General features: G+C 39.2%; 2 protein-coding genes across 2 annotated transcripts; one reads left to right on the plus strand and one right to left on the minus strand.

Moving 5' to 3' along the window:
• Positions 1-5592: 5592 nt before the first annotated feature.
• Positions 5593-11542, minus strand: mfsd1l (major facilitator superfamily domain containing 1-like). The gene is made up of 13 exons (XM_037690838.1): positions 11419-11542; positions 10830-10930; positions 10601-10710; positions 10453-10508; positions 10218-10361; positions 7837-7995; positions 7644-7759; positions 7413-7513; positions 6723-6834; positions 6473-6610; positions 6148-6287; positions 5960-6071; positions 5593-5861 (listed from the first exon to the last, which is right to left on the minus strand). The coding sequence occupies exons 1-13, from the start codon at positions 11438-11440 to the stop codon at positions 5727-5729; spliced, it is 1446 nt and encodes a 481-aa protein (XP_037546766.1). The 5' UTR covers positions 11441-11542; the 3' UTR covers positions 5593-5726.
• Positions 11543-12832: 1290 nt separating this feature from the next.
• On the plus strand, positions 12833-18078 carry LOC119423448 (probable crossover junction endonuclease EME2). The gene is made up of 8 exons (XM_037690839.1): positions 12833-13355; positions 16459-16580; positions 16663-16758; positions 16854-16972; positions 17060-17138; positions 17215-17330; positions 17437-17626; positions 17694-18078. The coding sequence occupies exons 1-8, from the start codon at positions 12962-12964 to the stop codon at positions 17847-17849; spliced, it is 1272 nt and encodes a 423-aa protein (XP_037546767.1). The 5' UTR covers positions 12833-12961; the 3' UTR covers positions 17850-18078.
• Positions 18079-18316: the final 238 nt, after the last annotated feature.

The raw sequence follows: 18316 nt of genomic DNA on the forward strand, positions 1-18316 counted from the left end.
GGCCATATGCTTTGGACATTCTGGTGAAGAGTGGAGCTGAGCCATCACCTGATCACCACCCACCACCCAGTGGTTGATGAGTTGGATGAGATGATGGGGAAAGATGCTGTTCGTACCTAGTAGACCCAAATGTGTAGTGAGGGTTTGCTGGGAACAAAAGGCAGAAGAACTCATCAGGAAGATCTTCAACTCACACCTCCGAGAGAACTTTATCTGCTTCCCAGCAGAGGCAGGAGACATTGGTCTGAGTGGGCCATGTTCCATGCTTCCATTGTCAAGGTGGCTGTGACATGTGACTGCACGGTTGTCAGTGCTTCTCACAGTGGCCATCCATGAAATCATTGTTGGACACTCCGAGTTAGGGAGGTTGTCAAAATTAAGGATTCCTATCAGGCCTGACTGTAGGACTCCGGAGGCAGCTGACAGGTATTGGAGAGTCAAGTGGGCTGCAGACCTGGGTGTTGCTGAGGCAAAAACTCAGAAAAGGGAGGAGTTTGGTAAAACCTTGAATAGAGACTCTTGGTTGCTTCTGAGAAAATCCTGGTAAACCGTCAGACGGCTGAGGCAGGGAAAGCAGCACTTTCCCAACAGTGTGTATAGTGATGGGGTGTCGTTGGTCTAAACCAGTGACGTCGTTGGGCGGTGGAAGGAATTCTTCTCGGACCTTCTCAATCCCACCAACATGTCTTACATGGAGCTGAGTTGGGAGACTAGGGGTTGGTCTGTCTGTGAGGCTGAGGTCGCAGAGGTAGTTAAAATGTTTGGTGGTAGCAGGGCTCCAGAGGTGGCTAAGACCCTCCCAGAGTTCCTCAATACCCTGGATGCTTCTGGGCTGTCTTGGGTGACACACCTTTGCAACATTGCATGGACATTCGGGGCAGTGCCGCTGGATTGGCAGACCCTTTTTTGAAGAGGGGTGCTGGTCCACCCCCTCAAAAAGTGGGGCTGGAGGGTGTGTAGGGGCATCACTCTCCTTAGCCTCACCAGTAAAGTCTATTCAGGGATGCTGGAGAAATGAATCTGATTGATGGTCACACCTTGGACTCAGAGGAAGAATGTGGGTTTAGCACTCCTTTGGTATCGGGCCACCATCCTCTTAAGTCAGACAGAGTCCCACATTTAGGTGTTGTTTCAATATTAACATATTTAGTAGGACACCAGCTTACTGATTAGCACTACTGCCTCACAGTAAGAAGGTCCTGGGTTCAATCCCTGGTTTGGACCTGGGGTCTATCTGTGCAGCTTGCATGTTCTCCTTGTGTTTGCATGGGTTCTCTCCTAATACACTGGTTTCCTCCCACAGACCAAAAACATGCATGTTCAGACTGCCTTCAGTCTCAGACCTTCCTTGCAAAAGAGATCAATGATCTCTAAAGGATTTGCCTAATATATAAGTTACAGTTACCTGTAAAATTTAATCACAAATAGTTTTTATTTAGGGATGTAGTTTCAGGCAATCATCCAATTTATACTGGTACATATATAGGCTGAGGATTATGAAGCAATTATGAATACAGTAAATCATCAAATAAATATGCAGCAAATCCTTTGCAATGTCCTTACTAAAGACAAATGCCTGTTTAGCAAAATAAATAGCAAATAGAGAATTAACATTTACTGCAAAAATGCAGTGCTAATGCTCGTTAATTCACGATTTTGCATAAATCTGATTGTCAGAATAAACGTACTTTAATCACATCAATATCTGACAAGTAGTAAGAAGAAGCTGAAAGAAGAAAAACGTTAACGCTGAAAGGCTGAAAGAGTTACAAGCTAAAACAGACAGAACCTGAAAAGAAAAGTAGCTTAAAAATTGTTCAAAGGTAGATAAGAAAAATGCTAACATGAGTTTAAAAAGTTAGAAGAAGCACAAAAAAGATGAAACTGGTAGAAAGAAGTTGAAAGGAGTTGAGAAAAGCAGCAGCAACAACAAAATACTCAAAAGAGCAGCAGTAAAAGAAGTAAAAAGTTGCAAACAGCACAAAGGGTTTGAAGGATGTGATGAGTACCATCCACTTTCAACGAGAAAAAATAATGACGAGATAAAATATGAATAGTTGAAATAGCACAAAAATTGCACAAGTTACGTGCCTAAAAAACATCTGGCGTAATAATCACAATTAGTGATCATGCATACTTCATATTATATCCGATTACTTATCTGGGTGATAAGGCACTATCTTCAGACTGTAGGTCAGGTTTGACAGGTTTAATATTGTGGGACACCACTTGTTGTTCAGCGTCCATGAACGCGTCAAATTAGCCTAAAATACAATAAAAAAGCAAAAGCTTCACATTCTTGTTGTCGACAGCACAGTGAATGAGATGACGTCATTTTGTTATACCCACACTGACTCCTAAAAGAATGATCCAGCCCTGAGAATGTGCTTATAGAAACTGTGCTCCCATTGAAAACAGCCGACTTCAACTGGAAATGTGTAGAGTTCCATCTGCTGGCAAAGATGTGCCCAACATTTGTAGATCAGAAAAAAGCTTGGTAAAAAATAAAAATCTTACTTGGTGTTTGAGTCTATTCCTTCTCTAGAGCCAAAGCTCTGTTTGATGCCTTATTTATGTTTCACCGCTCACATGCGGTCATGATGTGTGATCATAACCAAATGTGTGAGATTCTGAACACAACGGGCTGAAATTAATTTCCTCTGCATGGCTGGGTTCAGCTTTGCTCTGTGACCTGGGGGGAGGTTCGAGTAGAGCCGTTGCTCCTCACTGAAAGGAGTCAGCTGAGGTGGTTCGAGATTCTGGTTAGGATTCCTCCCTCTGGAAGTTTTCCAGCGACGCCCGACTGAGAAGAGACCAAGAAGTCAATGGAGGGAGTTTAACTCCTCTCTGGTTTGGGCTCCCTTCACCCTTTTGATTGAAAATATGGCTGGCTCAGGAAGAATTGCAAAAAACTGACATTCAGGTTTGATCCCAGCTTTCCTACATAACTACCTGGGAGGAGACAAATCTCAATGAAACCATCTTAGTTAAACTACAAATAGATTGTCTTGATGCTAATCGTTTGCAGTGGGTCCTACAAATCTTTTACCATTGATGAGTTTCAGGAAGTTTCTTGAATGTAGCACATTTAAATCTGTGCAATCACTGATGTTTTAAAGACCCCACTGAAATTAATAGAACAGCAAGGTGGTTTATTTGATCTTACTCTGAAAATACTGAATTTTGATGCAATGATATGATGAAGGCAGAAAGGCATTCTAGGTTTTAATTCCAGTTTACACGAGAGTAAAAACCAAATGTAAAAATAATAATAAAATATTCAAGTTAGCAAAGTCACAGCCAAAACTGCCTGGAAGGTTTAAAACAGAGAGTCTGCAGACATGCATTTTAACTGCTGATGGAGGAAATCCTGAAAAAAACCACCAAACTAGTTACAAAAAAAATAAAAAAGTTTAGGTGATAAAACTTTAAACTTGTGATTTTACTGAAAACTGACACAGCAAACACAAACATAGAAGTCGTATCTGTTCCAACGCTTTTGCTCATCTAGAATTTGGTGTTTTGTTATAAATAACTGATTTATTAACTTTAAATGAAGGTTCCCAGAATCAAACCTGGTTCACACTCACGTACTTGAGACTCCGTGTAAAGTTTGAGTTTTTAGTTACCGTTTTTTTCGGATTAAAAGGCGCAATATCAATGAACGGGTCTGTTTTCATACACGAGGTGTATGTATTACTAAATCTTGAGAAAGTTATCTGAAAGTTAAAAATGCACGACAAATCCATTCAAAAAATATGACACAAATTTATTTGTTACAAGAATCACAAGTAGTGTTTAAGCTCAAACACGACAAATTAAAAACGTTACAGCAGTTTTCCGTTTGCCGACAGTTTAGATTTTCCCTTTAGCATCAATAAAAACAGCAACACATACAGTTATTATTGTCACTTTTAGTATTAAACGCTGTATAAAAACAGCTTTGACTTTATAAAGTGACTTATTATGAATGCCATGGAAATATCGTCCTTTTAGATTTTTAAACAAACTCATAAGTATTCAGATTCTTTCACAGTTTGAACACATGCAGCTTTAAAATGATTTTTTTTAAACTCGTTTACAAATATATATATATAAAAAAAAAAACTTTAATTGATCACCACATCAGTCCCTGCAGACTTCTGTGAAAAGAAACAAAGGAGGAAGAACATCCAGTCTTTTTTCAAAGCTTTAAGGAGAAACAAATATTTGTGATGTGAAATAAGTTTGGACCCTTCGTAACATAAATGACAAGAACTGTGGATGGAACATGTTCCCTTCCATGCTTTCTAAAATTAAGTTACAATTCTAAGTAATAAAAATTGAAAAATGACCATTTTTAAATAACTTTTTAATAGTACTATTTATAATAGTTCTCATCCAATGACTTTTTATGATATGAAAATATTTTTAAGCTTAAATTATTAAAAATAAATCGAGTCCGTGAGTCAACTGCCCACCCTGTTACTCTAAAATACCTGTTGCTTTTTTCAAATGTACGATAATTCCTTTTTTTTTCTTCCCAAATGTAATTCTGTTTTTTCAAATGTAATTCCATTTTTTTATATGTAATTCTGTTTTTTTTTCTTCCAAATGTAATTTTTTATTTTTTTTCAAATGCAATTCCTTTTTTCCATCACTTCCGCTTTCGGCACTTCCGCTTTGGCTTAAAGTAATTCTGTTTTTTTCAAATGTTGTGTTTATTTTATTTATTTTTTTCAAATGTAATTTCGTTTTTTCAAATGTAATTCCGATTTTTCAAATGTTGTTCATTGCCCCCTCAGGGCCACCGTAGTACGATATATCATGCCTAAAAATGTAACAAAACAAAACTTCATATTTTTACTTAATTCCATCCTGATAAAAACTGTTCTAAAAATTATTTTGCATTTCTGCCAGGAAGTCCGTTTAATTCTATCCTTTTAACTTTAAAATATCAAAACAGTTTGTTTTTAATGATTTCAGAGTAAAAATATGTTTTAATAAAAGTATCCTGATGCATGCTCAATAATCCAGGTAGAAAAATCTAAAAAGTTAAATCTGGTCCTCTGGACATTCAAAAAAAACCAAAACAAAGCAAAACAACAAAAAATGTAGAAACGTTTCGTCTCTCGTCCGAGAGACTTCTTCAGTCTGAGGTGCTGTTTTCAGCTCAGTCTCTTAAATAGCACCTTCTCAGAGTGGATCAACCAGTTTTGCTGCTGACAACCAAAACCAGCTGATCACATGCTCAAGAAGGACCATCAGCCTAACAATGGATCATTAGCACACTGATGGGTGTTTACTGTTCACAGAGGGCTGAGTGATACTAGCAATCACAGCATTGTAAGAGGGGGACAGTTGAACCTGGAGGCCTCCACCCCTGTTTAATGATGGACGGTTTCTTTTCACAAAGATGGCCTCCTTTACTCCTCTCTCAAACCATCGTTCCTCTCTGTCCAGGATGTGAACATCTTCATCCTTGAAAGAGTGACCGCTGGCCTGGAGATGAGTGTAGACCGCAGAGTCCTGGCCTGATGATGTTGATCTATATATATATATATATATATATATAAATCAAAAACATTTAGTCAACATTGATGTTGTTTTTATGGCACAAAAAAAAAGCAAAGACGGGGGAAACGATGAAGAGTAAGACCAGCCAGCGGGTCATTTTTTGTCATTTAAGAGTGAAGTCAATCACACGTAAAGCACAATTAAAACCAGAGCAAAAAACGGTTTCAAACTCATGAATTGATAGAACCGGCAGCACCGTCATTATTCTCATTTTGCTCCTCTTCCTCTCCCCGGATGAGCGGCTCTCGCTCCGAGCCTCTCTGGATCTGTTCTGATCTTTTGGTCGTCTTGTTCAGAGTTCCACCCTGAAAAATAAATATGAACACTTCAGCTCCAAGAAACTAACGGAACGATTTCAGAAGGTAAACAACCAAAAACAATAAAACAAATAAAAACATCTGACCTGTCTGTGATCAACGATGTTGAGCAACACTGAGGTCACGATGCAGCAGATGGTGTTGGCCAACATAAAGATCATCATCCTCTGCCAGCGCCACAACGGGATCTTAGTTTCACTACACAACAAAAGGAGAAACTGATTTTTTATCTATAAACTGCAATGAGTCCCTAATAATCTGAATAAACTCCTACCTTGATGTGGTGCCTAATATTTGCCCAACAACCAAATTGGACACCCCGATCCCAACCATCTGCACAGAGGTGGCGAGGCCCATGGCTGTGCCCAGGGTTGCTTGAGGAACTACGAGGGGAATAGACGGCCACATGCTGGCCTGGGAACATACAAGAGACAGGAAATGGTTTCCTACGCTCATGTCACACCCAAACACAAAGGCAAAGCAAACACGTCATGTAAAAACATTTGTGAAAACAAGATACCACGTTAATGGACTTTTTGAATCGCGGTGAGTGACGTGACTGAAATAATTTAAATAGATAAAATAGGAGTCAAACTCACAGCAGCAAATGAGTAAGTGACTCCGAGCCAAATGGTGGAGACCAAAGGAGGGACGAAGGTGAAGGCCAGGAGTCCAAACACAGGCAGCGTGAAGACGGCACAAGCTACTGCAAAAATGCCTCGCAGGCCCACATAATCCTAAAAGGAAGTTGAAACCAGCTCACCTAGCTCTTCACTTATACATCAGATTTGTTTTGTTTGTTGTTTTTAAATCAGAGGCAGGAAGCAGGTTCAGACTACAGACACTTACTATAAGAATGCCCACAGTGGCTGAAAGGACCAGAGAACTGTCATACACCGCCCCTGCAATGTAGGCTGCCTCCTTCTGAGTGTAGTCACCGTATTTATCCTTTATGAACTTGCTGGACAGGAAAACAGAGCATACATGTATATACGTATATTAAAATGTGGGTTTTTTTTGCAAGAGGATAGCATCAGGACTAAATTCTTAATACAGTAGTCCCTCGCTACTTCGTGGACTCGCTCTATCGCGGTTATTCAAAGTAAGCTTGGACATGACACACAACTGGCTGATTGATTGACTGATTGAGCCACATGATCTGCATGGATTTTTTATTTAAAATAAATTATTTTAAATTACTTAGCACCTCCTGCACCTGTGTGCAGCCCACATGTCAGATCTCTGTTCTGCAGCAGAGAAGTGGGCGTGGCCGAGAGCGCTGGCAGATGGCAGAGTGCAGCCGGAGGCAGAGAGCTGAGATCATGACAAGCTGTGCCCTTCTACAGAGTTTAGAAACATTACGAGGGACTACTGTATATACAAAACCTAAAAGTTTCCAAAAACAACAGAAGGAGTCTTCACTATCCATTTTTAAACAAATGCATTGTCTTTCTGTAAAACTCAATGAGATATATTTTGTTGTTAAAAAAAAAAAACATGACCAGATTGCAACTAAAATGAAATGAATGAAATTACTACCTGGCATCTGCGATGAACGGGAAAATGCCGTTGTAGAAGAACATGATGGTAAGAACCAGCAGCCAGTATCTCACCGACAGAAGCTTCACGTCCTGAATCCTCTACACAACCACAGAAAACCACAAATCAGCTTAGAAAAAAACAATCCATGGGGCGTTAAGTGGTGCCGTTTAAAAACATTTGTAAAAGTTCTGCAATAATTAAAAGGAGCTCCCCCTTCAAAACACAGACCACTTTACGGGACTCCTCTTGGATGGCTCCATCGAGGCCCAGCTGCTTCATTCCAATCTTGTCTAAGGCGCTCACGGTGATGGCAGAAAGGAAGCCGAGCACACACAGCAGCGCTCCTACGCAACCAACAGCAGCGTCAAGACGAGTGTCAAGTTCTTTATTGTGCAAGATTTACATTGTTGTTTCAACGTACCCCCCCAAAGTGTCCACTGCATGCCATATCGGACTTCAAACCTCTCTGTGAGGAAGAAGTTCAGAACTGATCCCAGGCGAGAAAAGGCCAGAGTCAGACCGAAAGCCAGAGCCAGCTCCTTCCCTTTAAACCAGAAGGCTGTGATGCGGTTCTGTACGACTAAGAAAGAAAAGAAAAAGAGCAGATGGGGTGTTAGAGCGGGGGTCAATTAAGGGATTTCAATGGCCGATCAAGAAAGGACAGAGTTAACTGTAACGCTGTGCTGCCTGTAGATGTGCCTGCCTTTTAATAGGTAGTATGTTGTGGTGTGACTGATAATTAAAAAAAAAAACTTAAATAAATCAACTGATCAGTCAAACTTTAGTTTACATTATACAGCTGAAACCAGATGTTTACATACACCGACAATCATTTCCCCCTCAATATATGACAATAAATGACTAAATGTTTTCTGTAGGTCTGTTAAGATTCCCAAAATTATTTATATTTTTTAAATGCACTCAAAATGAGAAATTTCTCATTATTTACTTTCTTCAAAGTCACAAGTTTACATACACCAAGATTATTATGCATTAAAAAATTTTTTTTGGGAAAGCTCAGATGATGATGTCATGGCTTCAGAAGTTTTTGATAGGTTAGTTGACAAAGGAAGAAGTGGGTAACGATAATGAATGGATGGATGAATAGTTGACAACGTCTGAGTTAATCGCAACAACACGTGTGAACGCATTTCCAGGCACACCTTAAACGCACCGCTTTATGTGTAACATCATGGTCAAAATACAAAGATATCAGCCCAGATGTCAGGAACAGAACTGTTGATTTTCACGTTAGTTCATCCTTGGGTGAAATTTCCAGCTGCCTGAATGCACCATGTTTTACTTTTCAAATAATTATACACAAGTATAAATGTCAAGAAAATGTTTTATCGTTTAGGAAGGAAACAAGCTCCGTGTTCCTGAGATAAACATGTTTTGGTGTGAAGTGTACCTGTTAATCCCAAAAAACAAGAGCAACTGTCCTTGTGAAGACGCTGGCTGGAGCCGGTAAGAGAGGTGCTACAGGAGAGATTGGTGCTTTTTACAGTGGTAAAACATGATGGTACCATGAACAAGAACATTATGTGAAACTATTGAGGAAACTTCTCCAGTCATCAGCCAGGAAGTTACAGCTTGGACACAAATGGGTCTTCTGAACGGGCAATGATCTTAAATATACTGCGCCATTAGTAGACCTGTCACGATAACAAATTTTGCTGGTCGATTAATTGTCTCAGAAATTATTGCAATAAACAATAGTATTGTTTGAAATTTGACAATAATTAGTAATTATAGTCAATTTTAAGAAGGAATGTTGGTTGATTTGTTTTGTGTGTAGTACCTTTTTTTGACCAGCGGATGGCAGTATAAGACTGTTTGAACCGAAGGATGGATAGTGAGGGAGCGAGCAGCGCGTCTCTTCAAGAAAAATGGGAAGGAGGCCCCTTGACGTGACATGGGCTGTCTCCTTCCTTGTTTTCGGTTCTCAAAATGGTGGACGCTCGTTGTGGTTTGAGCTCTTTAGCGTAGCATTTCACACAAAGCTTTAAATAAAAAAAAAATCAGTAAACAAGTTCTCAGCTTATTTTTTCAGAGAAAAACAACTTTTTACATGAAGGCACAAGTTTCAACTGTGAATTTTGAAGCTTCGACAAGACTGAGGTTTTTTTCTCCGACGTCGGCCATTTCTCCGAGCTTAGCATCTCAGCTTAGTTGCTTTTAATGGAGAAGAAAAGAGGAGGAAAAAAAAAACGATAAAGCCAATAAATGAAAATGAGGTCGATAATTTCCATTTATCATGCTTTTAATTGATTTATTGTTTATCTCGACAGGCCTAGCCATTAGTTTCAGTGGCTTTAGGACAACAAAGTCAATGTTTTGGAGTGGCCATCAGAAAACCCTGATCTCAGTCCCATAGAAAATTTGTGGGCAGAGCTGAAATGGCATGTGAGAAAAAATAAAAAAATAAAAAGCCATCAAACCTGACTCCGTTACATCACTTCTGTCAGGAGGACTGGGACAAAATTCCAACAAACTCTTGGGAGAAAGAAGCAAACCCAAACGTTTGATCCAGGTCATAGGGTTTAAAAGGTAATACTTCCAAATACTAAGAACATGTATGTAAACTCGTAACTTTGAAGACAAGTCATAAAAATATCTCCCATTATTCTGACATTTACCAAACTCAGATAATTATGCTAATTTTACCGACCTAAAACACAACTTGTCTGCTTTAATGTCAGACAGTGAGGGAAAAAAACGGTTATGCCTCTTTTGATATAATGAAAACATCAGTTTTCACCTGTAGTCCTGAGAAAGACATTTTACATGATGTGTTCTTACTGGTCAAAGATCCGTTGCCTGATCCGAACAACAAACGGCCTGTGAGCATGAGTGGAAGAAGATAAGGAGTTCCTTTGAAGTGGGAACCCAGGGCGAACAGGGACGAGCCCAAAACACACAGGAAAGAAAACAGAAACACTCCAACTGTAGAAAGAAGGAAACAGACAACAATTTATTACCATTTTTTGTTTGTTTCCTAAAGCCTAAAGACATCTCAACACATATGCAAACATACAGCGATTTCCTAATTTGTCAATGAGGAATCCAGCCAGGATCACCACCACTGCATTTCTGTTGATTGCAGAGTAGATGCAAACTTTCAGAAGAATAAAAAAGCAAGAATCAGCACATGTGCAAACTAGTCAATGTGTTTGTGTGCTTACGTCCAAGCATAGATGGCATAGAGGAGATTATACTGCTGAGGGGTCATCCCCAGCCCCTCCACACAGTCCACAGTCCCATTGATTACTGTCGCATTGGGACATGTAAGGTTCTGTCAAATGAGAAAAATAAAACAATGATAAAGCTTATCTGGCAACAAACAGTGGGATCCCTTGATTATTTGACAAGCAATAGTCTTTTACTTATAGTTCCAATCACTGACTATCTTACCCCTTGAAACTGGTCCTGTAAGACACTGGGGATGTCAAAGCAGAAGTAGGAACCAAATGTCAGCAGGCAGTTGAAGAAGAGGACGACAAAGCGATAATAAGCTGAAACAATAAGAGAAAGAATGAAGTGAAGTCTCAGCATTTACCACAACTATAGCATGTTTGGGTGTATGAAACCAGAACCAAGTAATTTAAAGTAGGAAAAGAAACAGAATTAGCCATCTGTTACTTTTAAATACACTTGGTAAATAAAATACAAAGAAAACACTGTTACTTTAGATGTCAATCATTCATCAGGTAAGAGTTTGATGGAAAATCTATTGTTTTTGAAGTGTAAACAAAGCCTTTTGTCCAACATGAAATGTCGTATTGAACGAAATTAAGCACAAACAGGGTTTACTTTAAAGAGAAATAATCACACAGTAAGCCGTTAGACAACTTTCTGCTCAGTCACATGAGCTTTGTCAAGATGAAAACGCTGACTTGGTCATTTTAGTGGCCCTCTTTTTTCAGGGAAGTCTGTCTCAGGCTTTCTTCGGTTTAGCAAACAACAAGTATTATTTTAGAGAAACAATAAAAGCGAGGCGTACCTTTCTCTGCCGGCAGAGCCATACTTTAAAAAAAACTGTGTCGCTATAAATTTAAATAAAATATAAAACTTACATCCTTTGCTATTGTTTACATTACCGCAACAGAGTGGAAGAGCTAGCTAGCTAAAATAAAAACGTCAACCAGTAAAAAACCTTCACTACCCGCTTCCGCTGGTGACGTCAACAATTAGCAGATCTTAAACTATTGAGATGTGACTCACCTCGTAGACATTACCGTGTTGAAGCGGCACATGAGTTGGAAATCTGCGCAAATAGAAAACACTTTTTTTTATTTCAACAAACTTTATTAACATACGTGCTGTATTTTACATTTACATAAAATCATAACTTTAGCAAGATATAATGTATTTTGACATTATTTGATATGCTTGAATATACTGTTTAAATATGCAAACTTAGGTTGAAAATATGATGAATATATAATTGTAATGGTAATTTACTATTTAAAAAAAATACAAAGTTGTGTTACCTTTAGATATTAAATTATTAGATATTTATATTTATTTAGATATTAATTATTAAAGTGATTTAATATTGATTTGATTTTTCACTATCCAGGCCAAATATGAACAAAAATATAATGAAAACGTGTCATGTTTTGCGAAATAAAGCATCATACAATAAAACTCTATAAACCTCCAACACACCAGGTATCATCTGGCAAAAACAAAACAAAACAAAAAAAGCACTTGATTTAAATTATATAAACTTCATAAAACATCAACAGTGCTTTCTCTCTAAAACTTTTTTATGTAAAAGCACTTCAAAGTAAAACTTGTTTATAAGTATTATAAATACTTTATTCTATTTATAAATAGAATAAAACTATTAAGAATGACACAAGCTATGCATTTTGAAATAGGATTATTGCATTTTAGGTCATACATTTTACAGGAAAATGCATGAAGCATAATTATGACAAATCTAAAAGACAAAAATCAATCAACCTTTATTTATACAGGTAAATCCCATTGAGCCTCGAGGACTCATTTACAAGAGAGACCTGATTTCAACAAAGAAAGATGACAAAAACACAATTTCTTTGTTAGTTATACATTTATACTTTGTATTTGACCAACAAAATCATGACACAAAAATAGTTTGGTACCAAATATTGTATGAAAATGACAAATTTCATTACATTTTGGATCCATACAGTTAAAAATGTTTACAGCTTTAAGATATAAGGCAATGATCTAATAATATACCCCCCTACAATTTAGATCTCTGTTTGACTACTGGTAGAGTTAATCCAGTAAACAACGGCTGTATAATCTGGTTTATTGTCCACCTGGTGACAGCAGCTGTTGTCTCTGTTGACCTGCAGTTTCTAATAAAAGAAACATAATCTAGCTGTGGGCAGAGTTCGTTCAGAAAAAATGGGAAAGGTTCTGCTCCAAACGGATCTGTGCAAGAAGCGAGTTTTGAGATGGTTTGTCCCTCAGCGGACACCATCGCGGAGAAGACGCTGCTCTTTAAAGTTATTGAAAAATGTGACGTTTGCGCGTCTTAAACATGCGAAATGTCTGCCTTGCGTAGAGCTAAAGAGTGGGAAATATCTGCATCAGACGACAGCGATGTTGAACCGAAAGCAGGTTTAAATCGAGATGAACGAGCTTCACCGAACAACACCAGTGAAACTCCCCCGGAGTCACAAACACTATCTGTGGATACTTTATCAGAATCCTCCCGCACGGTGAGTCCCGTACGAAAGCGCCGCACCAAGGAGGAGATAGAAGCTGACAGACAGAAAACCAAGGAGAAGAAGGAGGCCAAGGAGAGGCAGAGAGCTGCCAGGGCCAAGGAGAAGGAGGAGAGGAGGCGGGAGATACAGAGGAGGAGAAAGGACGCCGAGGAGCTCAAGAAACTCCGTCCTGAAAACTGTATCAAGTGCCTAAATGTCTGCGTAGAAGCAGGTGATGCTTCCTTCACGGACTGTGGGATATTTTAAACTCGCTCGTACTTGGTAGTTTCATTCATGATTATTTAGGAACATTTTATTTATTGTGCTAAGGCTGATTCAGGAGTGAGGAATATTTTGATACTATTAGCTTTAAGCTAGCCGTTTGTTACTATTAGCTAGCATTTTTCTACTTTTTTTTTGTCTTTATGGAAAATTTAAGCAAAACAACAGACACAACAAAAACACAAGTTTACATTTGACATAAAAAAACCTGAGCAGAAATTATGAAGAAAAATAAAATAAGAAAAAAAAAACATGAACAATTTGAGGAAACAACAAAACAAAAAATGTTACACATGCAAGAGGAGTTTCAAGTCTTAAAATAAGCTATTAATATACTGGTGTACAGATGGGGCTTTTGGAAGGTTGCAGCGTTTAAGCACTTCCTTAAATAAAATTATTTCACTTAAAAAAAAATTTGAAAAAGGGGGTAACTTTCAGGAAACGGCCTGTGTGAATAAAAAAAAATATCCAGAAGGATTAAATTATTGCCATAATTTAAATCTTCATCCCTGTCAACAGACCACATTTTATTATGGTAAAATTTAAAGGTAGAATAGAGATTATCCAATTCTGAAAATGTTTCCAAAAAAGCATTAATGAAGATGCAGTTTTAAAAAAAGGTGTTCTGCTGTCTCATATCTGAATTACAGAATGCACAGGAATGGTTATATATATTAAATTTCTTTTGCAGAAAGCCATTACAAGGATAAATTTCATACATAATTTTGAAATGAATTTCTTTAGATCAGCTCTTTACTCTCACTAGGGTCCTTGAGGGGTCATGGGAGTTTGCCCATCCAGTCTACATGTGTTTTGTGGACTTGGAGAAGGCTTTCGACTGTGTTCTTTGGGGTACACTGTGGGGGGTGCTCCGTGAGTATGGGATTGGAGACCCGTTGTTACGGGCTGTTCAGTCCCTACAAGCGGTGCGAGAGTTTGGTTCACATTGCCGGCAGTAAGTCGGACCCCTTCAGGGTGGGAGTTGGACTCCACCAGGGCTGCCTGTTGTCACCGATTCTGTTCATAACTTTTATGAATTTCTCGGTGCAGCCAGGGGGCGGAGGGTTTCCTTTTCGGTGGCCTCAGGATTCCATCTCTGCTCTTTACAGATGATGTGGTCCTGTTGGTGTCATCGTGTCGTGATCTCCAGCTCTCACTGGAGCGGTTCGCAGCCGAGTGTGAAGCGGCTGGGATGAGAATCAGCACCTCCAGATCTGAGGCCATGGTCCTCAACCAGAAAAGGGTGAATTGCTCTTTTCAGGTCGAGGGTGAGGTTCTGCCTCAAGTGGAGAAGTTCAAGTATCTCTGGGTTTTGTTCACGAGTGAGGGAAGAATGGAGCGTGAGATGGACAGATGGATTGGTGCAGCAGCAGTATTGAGGACTCCGTACCGGTCCGTTGTGGTGAAGTGAGAGCTGAGCTGTAAGGCAAAGCTCTCTGTTTACCGGTCGGTTTACATTCCTACCCTCACCTATGATCACAAGCTCTGGGTAGTGACCGAAAGAATGAGACCCTGGATACAAGCGGTTGATATGAGTTCCCTCTGCAGGGTAGCTGGACTCTCCCTTAGAGACAGGGTGAGAAGTTCAGTTATCCGGGAGAGACTCAGAGTAAAACCACTGCTCCTCCGCATCGAGAGGAACCAGTTGAGGTGGTTCGGGCATCTGGTAAAGATACTTCCTCGGCGCCTCCCTAGAGAGGTGCTTCAGGCATGTCAGACTGGGAGGAGACCCTGGGGAAGACCCAGGACACACTGGACAGACTATGTCTCTCGGTTGGCCTGGGAACTCCTTGGAGTCCTCCCAGAAGAGCTGGAAGAGGAAAGAGATGTCTGGGCCTCCTGATCAAGCTGCTGCCCCTGCAATCCGACTTCAGAACAAGCGGAAGATGATGGATGAATGGATTTCTTTAGTTTTTTTGTGGAAGTGGATAGGAAAGGTATTTGGTTTAGATTTTTTTATTAGAGATCATAATTTTTAAACAAATGTTTTCTTCTCAGTGTCCAGGGGAAGAAAACTGAGGTCAGAGTGTTCCTTATGAATCTATTATTACATTTTCTGTCTATAACCATTTATAATAAAACATGTTTTTTGGGGGTAACAGTCAAATATGTAATCATACCTTTAACCATCTGAATCATAGCAGGAGGAATTTACTTTAACACTCTGTCAATTTTAATTTTAGTACAATTCAATGTGTATTTTTCGATAAAATCATCATATGATAAAAAGTTGCCATTTTCTTTCATAAAGTGTAGAACAGACCAAATACCTTTCTCCAACCAATCTTTGTAGAAGAACGATTTTCTTTTTTATCAGGATGCATCTGTTGTTCCAAATCGGGACCGAATGTGGTGAAAACTTGTGTTTAAAAATAAGTTTCCAGTATTGCAGAACCTGTTTATGAAAGTCTGATAATTTTATTGTTAATTTAGAGATTTCAAAGTCATTTTGCTACTTTTGGTTTATAGCTTTGCTATTTTTATTTAGCATTTGGTACTTTAGCTACTTTTCTTAGGTAAACCTTTTCCTGCTTTAATTTTAGCTAGCATTTTGCTACTAGTAGCTTTCAGCTAGTCTTTTGCTACATTCAGATACATTTTTGTGCATTTGTAACATTTTCCCTTTGTTTTAATTAGTCTTTAATCTGCTTTTTTAAAAATTAGTTTTGGCTACTTTTAGCTAACATTTTGTCTTTTCGCTAGTAGTCCACTTCTTTTTAGCGTTTAGCTCATATTTAGCTTGTATTTTGTTCCTTTTACCTTTTGTGTTTTGCCTCATCTATATATATATATATATATATATATATATATATATATATATATATATATATATATATATATATATATATATATATATATATATATATATATATATATATATACATACATACAATATGAATAAACTTAAATACAAGCAAAGATGCTCCAGGGTTTCTGAGATTTATTGATTATTTAGGATTTCTAAGCTAACAACTGTAAACCTGATCTGTCCTGGTTAATATTTCAACAAAAAGCCTAAATGGAAATCAAACCGTAATGTGTTGTTTGTGCAGCTCTCCTACAACAGGACGGCTCAGACCTTCTCCTGGACACCCTGACCACGCTGGAGTGGAGGTTTACCATCGAAAGCCAGCAGATCTCTCACAGCATCACTTGGACCAGAGATGTACCTCAGGTCAGCAGCTCGCACTTCTCAAATGAAGGCCTTCTTTATTTTATTCATTTTTCTCTTTGAATCACGACTGTTTTGACATTAGCAGGGAGATGAAGGCCAGATCTCTGTGGAGGAGGATCAAATGGTTCTGGTCCTGACTCTGGCTGACTTCTTGGACGTTGTGATCTCTGTAAAAGAGGTAATCAAGATTTTAGCATTGTAGTAATAAAGTGATGGAGATTTTTGGGTCTGCAGTGTGATGTGATCTTACAGTGTCCTCTATTTGAAATACAGATGTTGGACAGTGAAGGGGATGGGACAGGGACTGTCCTAAGTCCGCTTTTGGAGCGTCTTAACCGGGACGCCACACAGGTGGTGACGATGCTGGTGACAGATTCTGAGGCGGTTTACAGGTCAGTGTGTCTTTCTGTGCTCTAGATATTTTCTGTGGCTGACCCATCATGTTGTCTTCCTGTGAACATTTCTGGTTTCCTCAACAGGTCAGAAGCTGGTGGTGAGGGTTTTCCAGAACAGACGCTACGATCCAAACTGGGAATGAAGAACATGGACATAGAGGAGGTGAGGTTCTTCTCTTATGAAATCTATTTATTGATTTATTTATTTTACACATTTTACTTCCTTAAAAATTCTTTAGGTGCTTGTGTACCTCCAGCTCTTCAAAAACGTCTCGGTGGTGTTCCTGGACAGCTGGCAGGACGTCACTGACCACGTGTGTGCCGTCACCAAGGCTTTGTCAAAACGACCTTTCAAGTACGCGCCCGCCTCAATAAACTTGTTTTTTTTTTTTTTTTTACTCCACTTAATAATTATTTTTGACCAGAGTTTAATCTAATTTTCATTTTTTTCTCCCCTGCAGACTCCTGACAGAGCAGTCAGAGCTGCCGTTCTGCGTGGACGGCTCGTGGGCCGCGGGGGCTCGGGTGGACCGGGACGGCTCGGGTCTCAGTCTGGTCTGGAGCCGGCAGATCCAGCAGCTGAACAGAGTCAGCCCCGCTGGGGCCTCCGCCGTGACAGAGGCCTTCCCGTCTCCTCGAGCGCTGCTGCAGGTACGTCTGAACTGGTTTGAATGGTTCTGTGGGCCCAGCACTCTGAACTCTGGCGTGTTGTTTTCAGGCTTACCAGACGTTGGAGTCTGAGGCGGAGCGGAAAGGGATGCTGGCGGGTCTCGTAGTGAAAGCTGAAGGAAAAGAGAGACGGATCGGCGCCGAGATTTCAGCCAGAGTTTACCGATGCTTCACATCCCAGAACCCTCAGCTGGTCCTGGACTAATCTGCGCACATTAAAACCATGAATCTTGAATCCTCACTTTTAAAAACGAGCCGCTGTATCCTCGTTTACAAGCTAGCGCCTTTTGTGTACATAAACATTTTAAGTAATATTTTGCAAGAAAAAAAATCAAGTTTTTAATGAACTGCAAAGTGATTTGGATATAAAATGAGGCACAAGAAGTTTCTAGTTTTGATTTATTTCACAGAACAGCTGGAGTAAGAAAGCTCGTATTTAATTAAAAGTGTTAACTGTAAATAAAATTTAAAAAAAAATAGAAAATCCTCTTGTAAGCTCTGACAACCACAACTGCGAATCGGTGATTATAAAGTACGCCATGTTACGTTTTAGAGCATTAAAAAGCAGCTCCCTCCTCTTGAAGGCTACACATGAGAAACAAAAAGTTTTTGCTTTTTTGTGTTTGTCATCAATTTGTAATCTGCTCACAGACATACAAACAAAAATCTAAG

This window comes from Nematolebias whitei, chromosome 17 (assembly GCF_014905685.2).
Source record: "Nematolebias whitei isolate Nwh7 chromosome 17, NemWhi1, whole genome shotgun sequence".
Classification (NCBI taxonomy): domain Eukaryota; kingdom Metazoa; phylum Chordata; class Actinopteri; order Cyprinodontiformes; family Rivulidae; genus Nematolebias; species Nematolebias whitei.